General features: G+C 36.9%; 1 protein-coding gene across 14 annotated transcripts in view; it reads left to right on the plus strand.

The window, feature by feature from the left end:
* NRG1 (neuregulin 1) overlaps positions 1 to 14,382 on the plus strand; it is a 1,032,063-nt gene that overhangs the window by 995,024 nt on the left and 22,657 nt on the right. For all 14 annotated transcript variants that reach the window (XM_068531892.1, XM_068531883.1, XM_068531882.1 and 11 more), the window contains one exon: positions 4,383 to 4,512. In XM_068531892.1, coding sequence (XP_068387993.1) covers positions 4,383 to 4,512 — 130 coding nt within the window. The remainder of the gene's footprint in view (positions 1 to 4,382; positions 4,513 to 14,382) is intronic.

Here is a 14,382-nt window from a genome sequence, read left to right on the forward strand (position 1 = left end):
GTTTTATTTTGTAAGCCAATTGAATGGGTATAAGTTATTGACAGTGGTTTTGAAAAAGTTAAATAGAGTAAATTATTGATATTTACTTGATGCTTTGCAATCATTCAGTGGTTACCCCTCCAAATCAGACCATCTCTTCACATTTTGTAGAAGAATAATTTGCTAAGAAACAACATTCGAGGCTTGATTATATGTACTTACAGTGTCTGGACAGAAATGTTTTTGCTTCTCTTTGTTCCATATTTACGCCGTTAGTAATGGAAACATATCCTCTATTTGTGTGCAGTTTTGCAACTGACAAAGTGTTTTATCAAACTTTGCAGCAACCCTGCGATACCTCATTTTTACAGCTGAGTATACTGAGGCAGGTAGCTGGACCAGAGTCCCACCACTAGTAATTGGCAAAATTGTGCCTTGGCCCCCTGATTCTTCTCAGCTAACTCCAGGGTCATTTCACTACATTTCATCTATAAAGATCTCCTTTTAGGGAGAATTGTTTACAGTCTTACAATTTTCAACCCCAGTAACTTTAGTTGTTATTATTATGCCTCGCATATAATAGGCGGTCATTAAAGAACTGTGAAAGGAAGGAAAAAAGAAGGGAGGGAGGGAAGGAGGGTGGGAGGGAGGAGAAGGGTTAGGGAAGGGAGGGGAGGCTAGAAAGGAAGGAATCCTATTTCCTGGTGCAGGATTTGGGGAATCTTTAAATGGTAATCTTAGTGTCCAAATCCTTGGCTAAGTCAGAGGACTGTTCAGACTTCCCCAGAATGGTCCCTAGTCCTGATCTATGCTACCAAGACAGACGGGGTGGAGAGTAAAACACACAGAAGAAATTCTCTGGTAACAAGTTAACTGCTGTACTTATACTTTCTTCCTTATAATTTTGTAATTGGTAACATCCCAAGGAAAGCGTGTTTGGGATAAAACGTTCATATAAATGACAAACGTAAAAGTAATGAAGTCACATTTATCAGTGTTCCTAATTGCTGTCCAGTTAGCACTTACTAGAAGTTGACAGACTCCCAGATTATGACAAACTAGTTACAAAGCCGAGGGAAGCAGTGTTTATTAAGGACCGAATGAGTGAGATCTATGTCACCTTCTTCCAGGAACAGCTATGAAGGTCATCTTTTATATATCAAAAGCACATTCTGTTGGCAAAACTGTTAGCTTTACCCCTGATAAACTCCTGCCAGCTCCCCCAGAAAGAATGCTGTTTCCACAGTTTGGTTTGAGAACCTGCTTTGTCTGTTTCATTAATTTCTGGCAGAATTACCAAATGGAAACTGACTTAGCAATACAGCTAAGGCCAAAATACAATAGGCCAAAGAGAAAGGATATCACTGCAAAATTTATAGATCTGCTTAGGGCTGACTGCGCTGCAGTCAACTAAGGAGAATATAAGGAAACTTGGCAAAAATCTGAAAGGTGCATATATCACCATCCAGATCCCAGGTTCTTCTGACAATTACAACTTATTCCTGTGTTTGGCTGTTGGTTCAGAACAGCTGTACCCAGTTGGTCCACACTTTGTGTCACCTGGGAGTTACCTGCTGCTTTGCAATTCCATGATCATTTTTGTTCTCGCTGCTACTGAAGGATAAAAGCGCTAAGCAGGATAGTCCATGACACGTAAGAGAGTTGCTACTTCATTTTCTCCAAGAATTATTTTATTATCAACTATCCCATTCCTAGTGTCAAGTCATGATCTAAGAATTTTTCAAATGAATGTGCCATAACTCAGAGCTGCAGGATAATTCAAAGGATAATCATGTCAAGAAAAATACTTTTAAAGGACTGAAAAAAAAAGATTGTTTCTAGTTTTAACCCACATTTCTTAATCCTACTTATTTGATAACGCAAGATCAGAAAATCCAAGGAATAGGTATGATGTTTCTGTCTCTTGTTTCTGTCACAGCTAATTTTCATTGTAAGTTTGCAATTAATATGGAGGGTCTGCTTTGGTGAGGAGGGGGTTGATTTTGTTGTTTTTAATAAAAGCCTCAGCATTTGTTCTGAAAGAGCCTGCTGCAGTGTTTGCTGCCCAGTTTGGATGAGGGGTAATTCTTAGCAGCCTGTCAGGGATTCAGGGACCACTGGGGTCTGCTTGAGGCTCAGAGCTCCCTTGCAGGAATGATGGTGACAGAACACTGCAGGTGGTCCCCTCGGCAAAAATACTCTGCCCAATTTGTCATCCCATAGATCCTTGTCAGCAGTTGAAACTCCTAAGCACAAAACCTTCAACATTTAAGACAAACTCCCTCCTAATATTTTTTTAAAAGCGGTTGCCATGGATTAAAATATCCATAGCACCTAAGTAAACAGTTTTTCATATTAAGATATAATATTATGTTAAAATCTATGCTAAGTGATGTGTAGAAATTGTCTACTCTATGATTTTATAGACCAAAGGATGCAAGTTATGTTTCCTCTCTTCCTGATAAAGATGGTAAAAGTGTAGCTGCTGGCAGAGGGTAAAATCACCTCTCTCCTCACTCTCCCTGGTTCTTTTGGTTGGGTTTGTAGACCTGAGCTGGACATCTGGAAATGCATTCTGAAAAGGACTTTGTGTTGGAATAATTTGAAAATTGACCCAGTTCTTAATTACCCATAGTAATGATTCAAGAAAAGCATGCCTCTTTGAAATCTTCAGATTTCTGTTATCAAATTTTACATCCGATTGATAGATACCAAAATTAAGATTCTTCCCTACTTGTTCAGTAATCATACCTGCTATTATTCATCAGATGCCAGTTTTGTGCCAATTCCTTTTATCTCTATAAGAGTCCTGTAAGAGTGCCCTTACCCTGTTTTCTAAATGGGAAAATTGACCATCTGGATGGTTAGGTGACTTGCTCAAGGACACAAAGCTAGTAGAAGATGGGATTTGAACCAGATCTGTCTCCAAAGGGCAAATCATTTTGACTGTCCTTTGCTGTTCCTCCTGAAAGCCATGGTGAGAACAGAGAAATGGTCCCAAACATGCCTTAGACAGGAGAATAAGAGACAAGAAAGGCCTCGAGTCATTTAGAAACTGAATAATCAGATGCTGAGTATTTCAATCAGGTAGAGTAAAAATCAAGCAGAGTTAGGGTCACAATTCGGTTAAATGTCAAAGCAAAATGTGCGCTTGTGAAGGAAACGAAAAAGAAAGGCAGGAGAAAATGGAAAAATACGACAGGTCAAATAAAATAAGCAAGGGCATCTGAGTTTCACATGCAAATTGTAAAATAGAAATTGATAAGGAAGACAAAGAATTAAACGTCACTAAGAATGAGTCAGATAATCGATGAGAAGAACTTATGTCTGAAGATGGACTCTCCCTACCCCGGGAGAGTAAATAAAATCTTCATTGGCTGGACACATTGGTTTTACATTTCATCCTGATAATGTCAGTGATAAACATTATGTTGTAAGTTAGACTGTTTGGGGTTGAGACTGAGCAGTGTTTAAGGTGCTCCCAATACTGTAAGTGGGGAGAAGTTCTGAGACTAAACGCTCTTACAGTCTCAGGACTTTGGCTTCATTTAATCCCTGCACCTAATGGTGGAGCAATCAGTGTCAGCCTGACTTTCCAATAACTGTGAAGTTTGAAGGCAAGTGAATAATCAGATTTATCACATGAAGATGTTGCAAACCAAAATTAAAACTTGTTTCTACTCCTACTTCAGAATGGATGAATTTTGCAGTGCTTTATTCTACATTTGCAGCAATGTTAGACTGTCTTTGCATTTCTTCAAAAGCGTGATGGCAATCAGACATTCAATAATAATTCTTCTGAGTAGAAATTAGAATAGAATGGAAATTTTGAACAGAATGCCCCCTGATCTATACATTAATACATACTCAATTAATAATATTTTTTTCATTAGGAACAAATAAGCCACCTTGTATTTTTCTTTGCTATACATTATGTCTAAAAACTATCAAGTCCATACACATATAACACATAATTTCAAAATAAAATAATTTTATCAATGAGTTGCCATTAAAAATTGATATCTACATTCAGCTGCACTGATATGAATTTATGTCATTATTTTTGAGCCTTCCTGGAAAATATATTTTTCTTAATGACAATAGATGTTCTCTTTTCCAACTTCCTTAGAAGATAAAGTATTAGTTATAAGAAATGTTGAACCTGTTGCCTATTTAATTATAATTAAATTAATTAACTATAATTACCCTTTTATAATTTTATTATATTTAATTACACCCAGAAAGTACTTAACGTCTTTGCTGTTGTTTATTAAGCCTGAAAGTTTAGTGGAGTACGCCGTATCTTATATGAACTCTTCCTTTTAAGAGAATTTAAGATTAAAGGCTGCTTAGAAGAGGGAAAGATGGGTATAAACCTTTCCCCTTCTTTATTTTTTATCCAGCCACATCTACATCTACCACTGGGACAAGCCATCTTGTCAAGTGTGCAGAGAAGGAGAAAACTTTCTGTGTGAATGGAGGCGAGTGCTTCATGGTGAAAGACCTTTCAAACCCCTCAAGATACTTGTGCAAGTAAGAAAAGAAATCCTCTGTGTGGCTTATGTCCATGACTGCTTCTTTTAGATGATTCCATGTCTCATGATGTATTGTTGCTGCTTTTTCCAATTTCGTTGCATCCTTTGAATAATGCTGTTTTATTTTTAAAGTGTTGTGAAAAGTTCATACCATTTATCATCTTCTCTGTTATATCCAGAATGGTATTTTGCTTTTTTCAAGGTGGGATTTTTTTTTTTTTTTTTTTTTTTTGCCTTCATATTTATAAAGTTGCTTTCCTCGTGGTTTTCCTCGTTGTTACCTAAGAGAGATGTGCAAATATCGTAGAGGTCTGGAACTTTGGATACCTACGTGTCCATCCAATGTATGGATGAAGCTGTAAGATGATGTTCCTTTTTACCCCAGTGGTCACCTGCAAAACGAATAGGACAATAAAAGAAGCAGAAGGGCAGAAGATTCTTTACTGACACGTCTGTTACACTTGGCATTAGCTTATTCTTTTATAACTCCTTTTTAAAAATGGAATTTAGGTCGATCTCGCTAATGAAAAACCAGCAACTTGCATTTGTTTGGAAATGCATTTAGTGTGTGTAGCATCATTGCATGGAGAAGGCAGAGTGTTCTTTCATGTACTACAGTTATTTATAGATGTATTTAGAATGGCACTCTCTCCAATGACCTGAAGGAGTTAGTGAACCATTAAGAAGTATCACAGTTATTCTCTCTCAACAGACAGAATTAAACAAAGATGTTGTCAGTAAGGTTACATTAAATATTTAAACCTTGCAGTTAGAATTAGTAGGTCTCATTAAAAAGCACGTGTTTATTGTGCCATGCATTTTTAGTCTACGCTTGATATTTAGGCTCTGTGTGGTCCATGGACTCAAATAATTTGATGTGGTAAAAGATATTTAAATATGCGGTGAAAAATACACATTTATTTTGCAGTTGACTTAAGAGCTGTTCTAAAGTAGCAGTGCTTGTCCTAAATGAGAAAAAAAAAACATATCATCATAACAATCATCTCCGGCTCCAGAATATTACTAGTTTGTGACCCAAATGTTGACAAAGAAGAACAAGTTTGTCAGAGAGACAGTTGAGCTAATAGAAAGAGCAATTAGCAAAATGAGAAAAAAGGCACAAGAAATCATTAAGAAGGCCAATTCCCTTTTACATCATATAAATAGTATGCAAATATTTAAGTCCCTTTTCTAAGAAAGCCTTCACTGTTTGTAAGTAATAAAATGCATCTTAAAGGACATATATTTTAAAATCATAACACCAAACAGAAATGCCATTTTGGTAGAAATGTTCTGCTGTTCCCTGTGCTGACCTAGACACGGGCTATGTGTAGAATGTCTCGTGGGACCTCAGGGCTGTAAGCAAGTACCTCCCAGATCTGCTTTTTCGCCCTCAAAATCTCTCCTTTTAATAGAGTAGAAGCAGAGAAGACAAGTTTTGCTGGTTGTGTAGCCGATTTTAACAATGAAAACAGACAACTTATAAAAGTAGCTATAGTCTTTTATTTATTTTATTATTATTATTTTATTTTATTATTACTTTTATTATCCTTATAGTATCTTATGCTTTTATACTTTATTACTTTTGTAGTGAATAAAAGACTAGGAATCACAAGAGTAAAATTCTAATTTCAATGACTAAATATCCCTTTCATAGTTATAGGTTAATAGTTATAAGCCAAGATAAAGTTAATAAGTAAGAATCTTTTCAAAGCTTTAAAGCAAGATAAAAATGAAAGAGTATATAGAAAAAAAATCATTTCTTTCAGGTCGGAAGGATTTTATGACTCTCAGTGTTTATTGTTTTAAAATTAAAGATTCACTTTTTGATCACCAGTATATTCAACTCAACATAACTATAGCAAAGAATTAAAATGGGTCAGTTTTAGACTTTGGTTCTGCCAACTTGCTGTGAATATAGCCCAGACATTCCTCCCTCCCCATATTTATGATAGTGAATGGGGATGACCAAATTTTTTTTTTAACTTTTTATTTTATATTGGAGTAGAGCCGATTAACAGTGTTGTGATAGTTTCAGGGGCACAGCAAGGCGACTCCGCCATACGTATACATGTATCCATTCTCCCCCAGACTCCCCTCCCATCCAGGCGGCCGCATAAACATTGAGCAGAGTTCCCTGTGCTATACAGTAGGTCCTTGTTGGTTATCCTTTTTAAATATAGCAGTGTGTACATGGGGGATGACCAAATTTTATAGTTTCCTGTAAGATTTTCTCTATGAAAATAGAAAATACCAGAAGCTGAGAATTATAATCTGTAAAATATGAGGTGCATTTATTATATGGGTAATCCTGTTATTCTGTCCTAGTCATAGACATACAACCTAATTATGTTTTAATAAATCACTTGAAAAAAACACTTAAAATTATAGTCCCTTAAATGCTTCTCCTTTTTAAACAATTGTACCCAGATTATCTATGTTTCCTCTTTTTTACTTCTTTAGAAAAGCATCTGAGGCCACTCTATTTTAATTATAATAATGAAACATGATCATTTTTCACCGTAGCCTCTGCAAAGATTTACAAGCTGAGTGAGTATATATGATAGTTTCTGAATACCTCTTAGGAACCAGTGCAGTTATTTTCCGCGTGTTAATTTCAGCTCTTCTGTGGCCCTCCCACGTCCTATACAAAAAGTGCTATTGCCTAAGTGCTGTTCATTTGTTCCATTTTGGTATTGTGCCAACAACTGGAATTTTTTTCACCCACACAGCTTTTCATTAAATTCTAAGCCCAATCCGGAAAGAAATACTTGTTATATATTTTTCTAATCTTAAAGTGAAATGTTGTCTTCCTCCAACAGTTATTAAAGCAGCAACCCATGAATGAATATTCTGTTTCCCCCAAGCTAATCGTCTTCTAGTTCTCAGCAAATTGGCATTATAATTTTATTGTATCTTTTTTTTTGGTAATATAATCTTTCAGAAAAGCGTTAAAGCTTATTACGAGATCTTGTTGGAAAGAAAATCTTTGACAGCTATGATTTTTGATCAGTTTTATCCCCCTTTTGCACCATGTCTTTACTGATGCACCAGAGCAAGCCAGTACCTTGATGGAAGAATTGGAATATGTTCACTATCCAAAATATGTCATGCCTTTTTTGTTAAATTTGTCGAATTGTTTTTTAATCCCTGTATTAAAAACATGTATAACGTTACAAATAGTTTAGTCAGAAGTGAAACCAAGGCACATCATACACCATGTCTTACGATATTATATTGTTCACTGGACGACTTGAATAGAAACAGAAAACACGAAAGTGTTGCATTGGCTCATCATGGTCCTGTGTATGAAGCCAGTTCATAGTTTCCACGTGGTTCATCTGCCTAGGGCAAAACGTTTCTGAAGCATGTGCCACATCATTCAAAATCAGCTTTATCCCTGGCTAAAGACATGACTCAGAAACACCACAAGCACGCGAGTTTCCAAGTAGTCTCTCTGGTCATCTCATCCGCTGTTGTCTTTTTGGGAGTTGAAGTCGAAGACTTTACAGCAAAGCTCTTTTGTCTCTCTGTTTAGAACAAGGTGTTCCAAATGGATTAACCATATAACAGTTAAACACTTCTCCGAGGAGAGGTTTGCTGGTAACTTGGACTTCTCCTCTGGGAACTGTGCGGGAATTTCTGTGGTGTTTCTCATCTTTTATATTTCTCTTCTCTCTATAGTAATTTAAAATTTATCCTGGGGAAAAAAAAAAAAAACAGTTACTATTCCAGATTGCATAAAAACCAGAAAAGAATCATTCCGTCTTTTACCCTCTGGTACCCCATGTAGTCACATGGTTCAAAGAAACAGGACAATTTGAACATGACATTGTCCAGATGTTCCTCTTTGTTTTGTCCCCTTGTTCTTGTATATCTGCTCTTCTGAACAGCTTTACTTAGAGAACTCTTTTGGAAGATGTTGATGTGATTTTTTTTTAATCTAAAAATGATTTTATACCAGACCGTATTTATAAACCCATGATGCTGTCCTATGGGCAGATGTGGCTTCCCCATGTGGGGATTAGAGTTTTAAGCACCAATTTTGGTGAATAGTCTGAGCTCTTTCACTTCAACTCTCTGGACAGTATATTTATAACATAGAGTTAATATGTTCTCCAAACTTCTTCCCAGGGAGTCAGTGAAATTAAATGAATTCATTTCTGCTAAAGCACTTCTAACTCTGGGGAAGCAAGATTTCTTTTTCCTTATAATAAAAAATAAATGGTAGAATTACATTCTCTCTGTAGACATTGGAAAAATATATACACCTGTCTTAACAGACTGTGTTATCATATTTAATTCCCAATTCTTCATTCTATTTAACACTAGCAGTTTTTATTTGATTTGTTGGGGCCACCAGCTAGCTTTATAACTTTCCATTTGACATTCATTTAATCATGTACTATCTCTGATCATTAACTTCCTTATATGTAAAAACAAAAAACAGAAACAAAAAGCAAACAAAACATAGGAAGATGGGAGGTGCCTTTAAACATGAACTTATGATTTTGTCTATTTTTTATGAAACCATGTAGTATATATAAAGGCCTATATTGTATTACACATTATTATCGAGATAGTTATGAAAAATATATAGCTAGAGGAGATAAAATCACAACAAATTTGTTATAATAAATTAAACTCAGTGAATGAAATATTAATTAACATTTGTTTATAGAACAGCTACCTCTATGCCAGGCATTTTTAAAAACACAGAGAAAACATGAAGCATGGTCGCTGGTCCCTGGGAACTTAGTCTATTTACGGAAATGGAGTAACTAAAATAGTACATCAGTTAAAGTGACTATATCCCAAGTGGTACAGTGCTGATTGTTATGGGAATGAGAATTTAAAGAAGAAAAAGACTGGAATTAGTTGAAGACTTTATAAACATTGTCATCATTTATGGAGTTTTTTCCATATACCAGGCAGACACTGAGGCTGCAGTAATCATGAGACCCAGTGACATGCATAACTAGACAAGCAGCTCCATTCTGGGAAGTAAAACAAAACAAAAAAACTAAGTTAGACAGGAGAGTCAGTTTCTGAGCTCTGCAAGCCAGGCAGAGGACTTTGGACATTGTGATAGCTAATCGGGCGTCATAGTAACTTCTGGAGCAGGAGAGTGATACCATAAACATAGCAAGTGCTTAGGGAAGAGAGACTTCCATACAGGCTAGAGACATCTGGGGACCGGGTAAGATGAGGAGAGAAAGTCAAGACACTAGCTAAGGTTAAAGTTTTATAAAATCCTGGCATAGCAATGATGAGGAGGATGACGATATTTATAACATATTAGTAGCTGAATTAACATAATTAAACAAGGGGGTGATGGTTCAGATTCAAGTTGTGTCCTGTGGCCTCATCACCATGGCTGTAGAAGGAGAAGTTTGGAATAGAGCAAAGGGATGTATTTTGGGTTAAACCTGGAGTCCAGCCAGCTCTGGAAGCGTTCGTCCTTCACAGTGGGCGTGGCACTTACCTTCTGTAACATTTGACAGGGAGAGAAACCTTTGTGAGTGGGCAGGACTCTTGTGGCTTAGGTGTAGATAGTCAGCTCTTCACATGGCCACGTGTTCTATTTCTTCTGTGTCCTCTTGTATCTAGACTCCTGCTATGTACTTCCTAGGTATTTATGAACTCATTTTTGACTTTCATGAAGACAGAGGGAAGCAAATCCTTTGTTCTTATAGAAACCAGTTTGGCTGCAGTTTGGCGTAAAATCAGGTACACTAAGTGTTCCTAAGAGCTTGGTTCCTTTTTTTCTCCTGAAATCATTTAGGCAGCCACATATATTTATTGATCTCCTTCTAAGAGGCAAGTTCTATGCTTGTGCTCGGTATGAAGTGGTGAGCAAAATCACATGGTCTCTGCCCTCATGGAGTCTGTAGGCTCTTGTGAGTTGCAGATGTGTTTCAAGTAATTAATTTAATTATAAATGATTGGTGTGCTGAGTGCTATGAAGAGAATTTAGGGAGCTAAGGGAATGTACCGTGGGGGACCGCAGCCAGCCAGAGGCAGAGACTCCGTCAGGGAAAAAAGTATATGCAGCCCTCACCTTGAGAAGCATATAGTCTACTTAAAATAAAATGCACCATTTTGAAATATTTCTATTGAATGATTTAAGTCAAAAGTGAATATTTAGATGTTTCATCATAAAATGAGGCTGGAGTAGATGGAACTATAAAGTTCGGAGTCGCTAAGCTGTGTGATGAGACAGGGAAGGGCATCCTCCAGGGAGGAAAACCAAGCCACAAATTAGCCGAGTCCATAAGTCATTGTGTCACAAGGACACGTAGATGCATGGGACATAGATTGAGCCCGTATCCGATGAAATTGTTTGACCCCAAAGTAAAGGATACATCAGTTAGAGTAAACAATGGCAAGGATTTTCATCCACGGATGAGCATTTCAGAACAAGCTGTACAAACAGAGCTTTGGGAAGGGCACCAGGGTTCAAACAAGGACGGGTTAATTCATAAACACTGGCACCCTCATTAGCGGGATTGTATGTCTTAGATGTTGAAAAACAACATTGGCGAGCCAGGGTAACTTAGATTTTTTTTTTTTTTTTCCCCTCAGTATTTACCCATGAGTCCACTGTGGCCACTCTATGTATACTGTTATCTCAAGAATTGAGAACTAGCCCCCAGATCTTAATAAAAAAGAAATGGGATGATCTATACTAGCTAAACAGTGATGGGGAGGTATAAGGCTGGATCTGAAGGACATGTTATTGAAGGAATATATTATATTTAATATTTTCTTTAATGGTACTGAAGAAGGCATTCCCTTGAGGAGATCAATGTCTTTTGCAGAGGATACCATAAAGAACACTAAAACACAAATTAGAAAAGCATATACAAACCTCAAGAAATTTCACTTCATGGTGGATAACAGAACGAAGTTCATCTTGGAAAAATGCAGACTAATAGTAACAATCCATTTGGGAAAGAATAATCTACAACACAGATACTCAGCCAGTGAGTGGGCGAGTTCTAGCCAGAATCCTGAGTGAAGGGGTGAGAAAAGTCAGCCCTTGCAATATGATACTGTAGAAAAACAAACTAGCACTGTTTGACCTGGTGTGTACACTGCCAGCTCTGGTTTACGGAGTAAGAGCAAAAGTCCTTAACGTCTGACACTTAAACACACCGATAATCCTCAATATGTATCTGTTGGCATTTCCATTACTTGATATTTGTAAACATGGACATCAAAGAAATTGTTTCAGCTGTTGTACAATATGAAGGAAATACCCCAACTAGTGCAGAGGTAGAGTGAATAGAAAATAGGGGCTCTTCTTTTTTGGAAGATAATTATCTAAAAAATTGTCTGAATATTTCATGGTAGAGACAAAATAGAGACAAAATATCATATGTAAACCTGTTTCCCTTCTCCTGCCTGATCAAGGGAGGACCTAATGAAAATTAATGAAACCAAGAAATAAAGAAAGGAAGAGAAAGGATGTCTAAGGATGGTTCATAAATTGACCATAAATTTAAAAAACCACAAAACCATTTATAATGGCTTATAAAATTAGCAAACCCTAAATAACCAGAAGTTTCTTGGAGTTCCGGAAATATCTTTGACTATGTCTAGTGTCTCCACCAAAAAAAATGAGAAATATTTTATTCAATTAGAATGTAAAAAATACACCAAGCACTAAATTGCTTCACAAAATTACATGAGTTGATGATCGATTACATAGTAAGCATATCAGGATTGTCACCATGTATTAAGGTTATTATTAAGAACAGTTTTTATTGTACTGATGCTGTGCAGAAGTCTTGGTTACTAGACTGTAATGGCTTTATTGAGTCGTAGGTAAGATGGTATTTCAGTAACAGGATTTAAATTTGAGGTAATAGACTTATCGTTAAAGAGTTAGAGTCTTTTCCAAATTCCAGACACAATTTTAAAGGTTTCTATTTAAGGGAGGGAGTCTGTAAGGAGGATACTGTGGGAGCTCCTATAAAAAATTATTTGGAAGTATACAGAGGAGAGAGTCGGTCACAAACTGTAAAAATAAAAGCCGGTTATTGAGCTGTACCTGGCAAATCAATTGACTGTGAGAGTCTCCTTAATACAGTCCTTTACTGGACACTGCAGTCTGATCCTCAACCAGGTTCAGTTTAACTAACATTTTAAAGTTTAACATCTCATCTTATGAGAGTCCTTCATGAGCCAGGCTAAACATTAGAGCTATAAAATGATCAGAATGTGGTCAGCGTCCTCACAAAGAGGTAATCACGAGACAGATAGGTAAGAACAGTGGAAGAGATCGGGGCAGCGTGCAATGTGAGAGCCAAATAAGGAATCCTTCTCCCAGGGTGTGGATGTGTGCAGGTGAGGATATGGCACTCAGGGAAGTGTTGATGCTAGTTGGAGGACATGATGCTTCAGTTCAGACAAAACTGTCTATGAGTTTTCATCTCACGAGGAACAAGTATAGAACAAAGATAGTTTATCATGTTAAGAGCAAATACTAAAATTTTTTAAAAAATATTTCCATCTTCTAATCTGATCAGTAAAACAAATGGTATATACAGTTTTGGAGCTACAATAGGGGCTCAGTTCTTATTCAAACAGATTCTTCTAAGACATACAATTCTTGGAAGGTGCTCAGACTCGTGCCAAAGAATATTGTTCAAAATCAGATTAAATTTACCGCACTCTTATCTCCGAAGAAAGCGATAGATTGGGTGCTTGAAGTACAATGCTAATAAAGAAATACGTCAGCAGCCAGTCTCCCTATTCTTTTAGAAGTAATTCCATAGAATTTAATCAGAGCCTATAGATCAGGTGCATTTCCATTTGCACATGCTTCCTCTAGCCAGTCAATGCAGTCTGCAGTTTGCTTATGCAGAAACTGTTTCCACTTCCTTCCATCTGATTTGGTAACAATTCTAGACGTCCACAAAAGTTACATAATGATTATAGCCGCTGAACCCTTGAATTGCTTAGGAATAGGTATTTGAAATTTATTTTGCCTCCAGATTGTCTTAAAAATCCATTCTATCAGAAATTTATTTTTTAAGTTCTTGAGTCCTCCCTGACTGGTAATACATTCAGAAGAAATGATGTCTGGGTTTTTGCACAGTGATTCCATGTGTGAGGGTGACTCCCAGAACCTTCGTGGTAAGAGAAACCTTTGATAATCACTTAGTTAAATCCTTTCATTTTATCCCTGAGGACAGCTGAGGCCCAATGAAGCCAAATGGGCTTCTCACATCCAAGCAGCAAGATTCTGTGATGCCGGATTAGAGGGCCTTTTGGAGGTCAGGATCCCTGACATCCTAAACTTTAATGTACAAACAGATCTCTTAGGGATCTTGTTAAAATATAGATTCTTATTCAGTAGTTATGGATGGGGGCCTGAGAGTCTACGTGTCTACTAACAAGATTCCAGGAGATGCCGGTGCTATTGGTCCTTGGACCCCACTTTGAATAATAATAAGGCTTTTACGCTAAGAAAATCCATCTAAGTGAAGGTAAACAGTAGCGAAAGGAGAGTTCTGGTTCGGATATAGCTGATAATTCCAAAAAGGATTGGCATACCTTAAGCAGATCTAGTGTTACTGCACCAAATATTCTATTGATATATCATCTTACGATAGAGATAAACCACCATCTCATAATGCTAGTTTCCTAGGAAGCATCATCTCAGGAGTTTGTACGAATTAGAAAATTGATTGGGTAAGATTTTTGATCCCCTTCATCTAGTTGTCCTGTGCCCAGTGATCTCAAAAGTGTCATCCTAGATGCATAAATGGCAATCTTCTAATAAATGCGTTTCTTCTCTTAAGGGACTCATGCTTTCTCAGCTATTTGTTAATTTCATGATCCTTAAATGATATGTGCA

Source organism: Eschrichtius robustus, chromosome 21 (assembly GCF_028021215.1).
Source record: "Eschrichtius robustus isolate mEscRob2 chromosome 21, mEscRob2.pri, whole genome shotgun sequence".
Lineage (NCBI taxonomy): Eukaryota > Metazoa > Chordata > Mammalia > Artiodactyla > Eschrichtiidae > Eschrichtius > Eschrichtius robustus.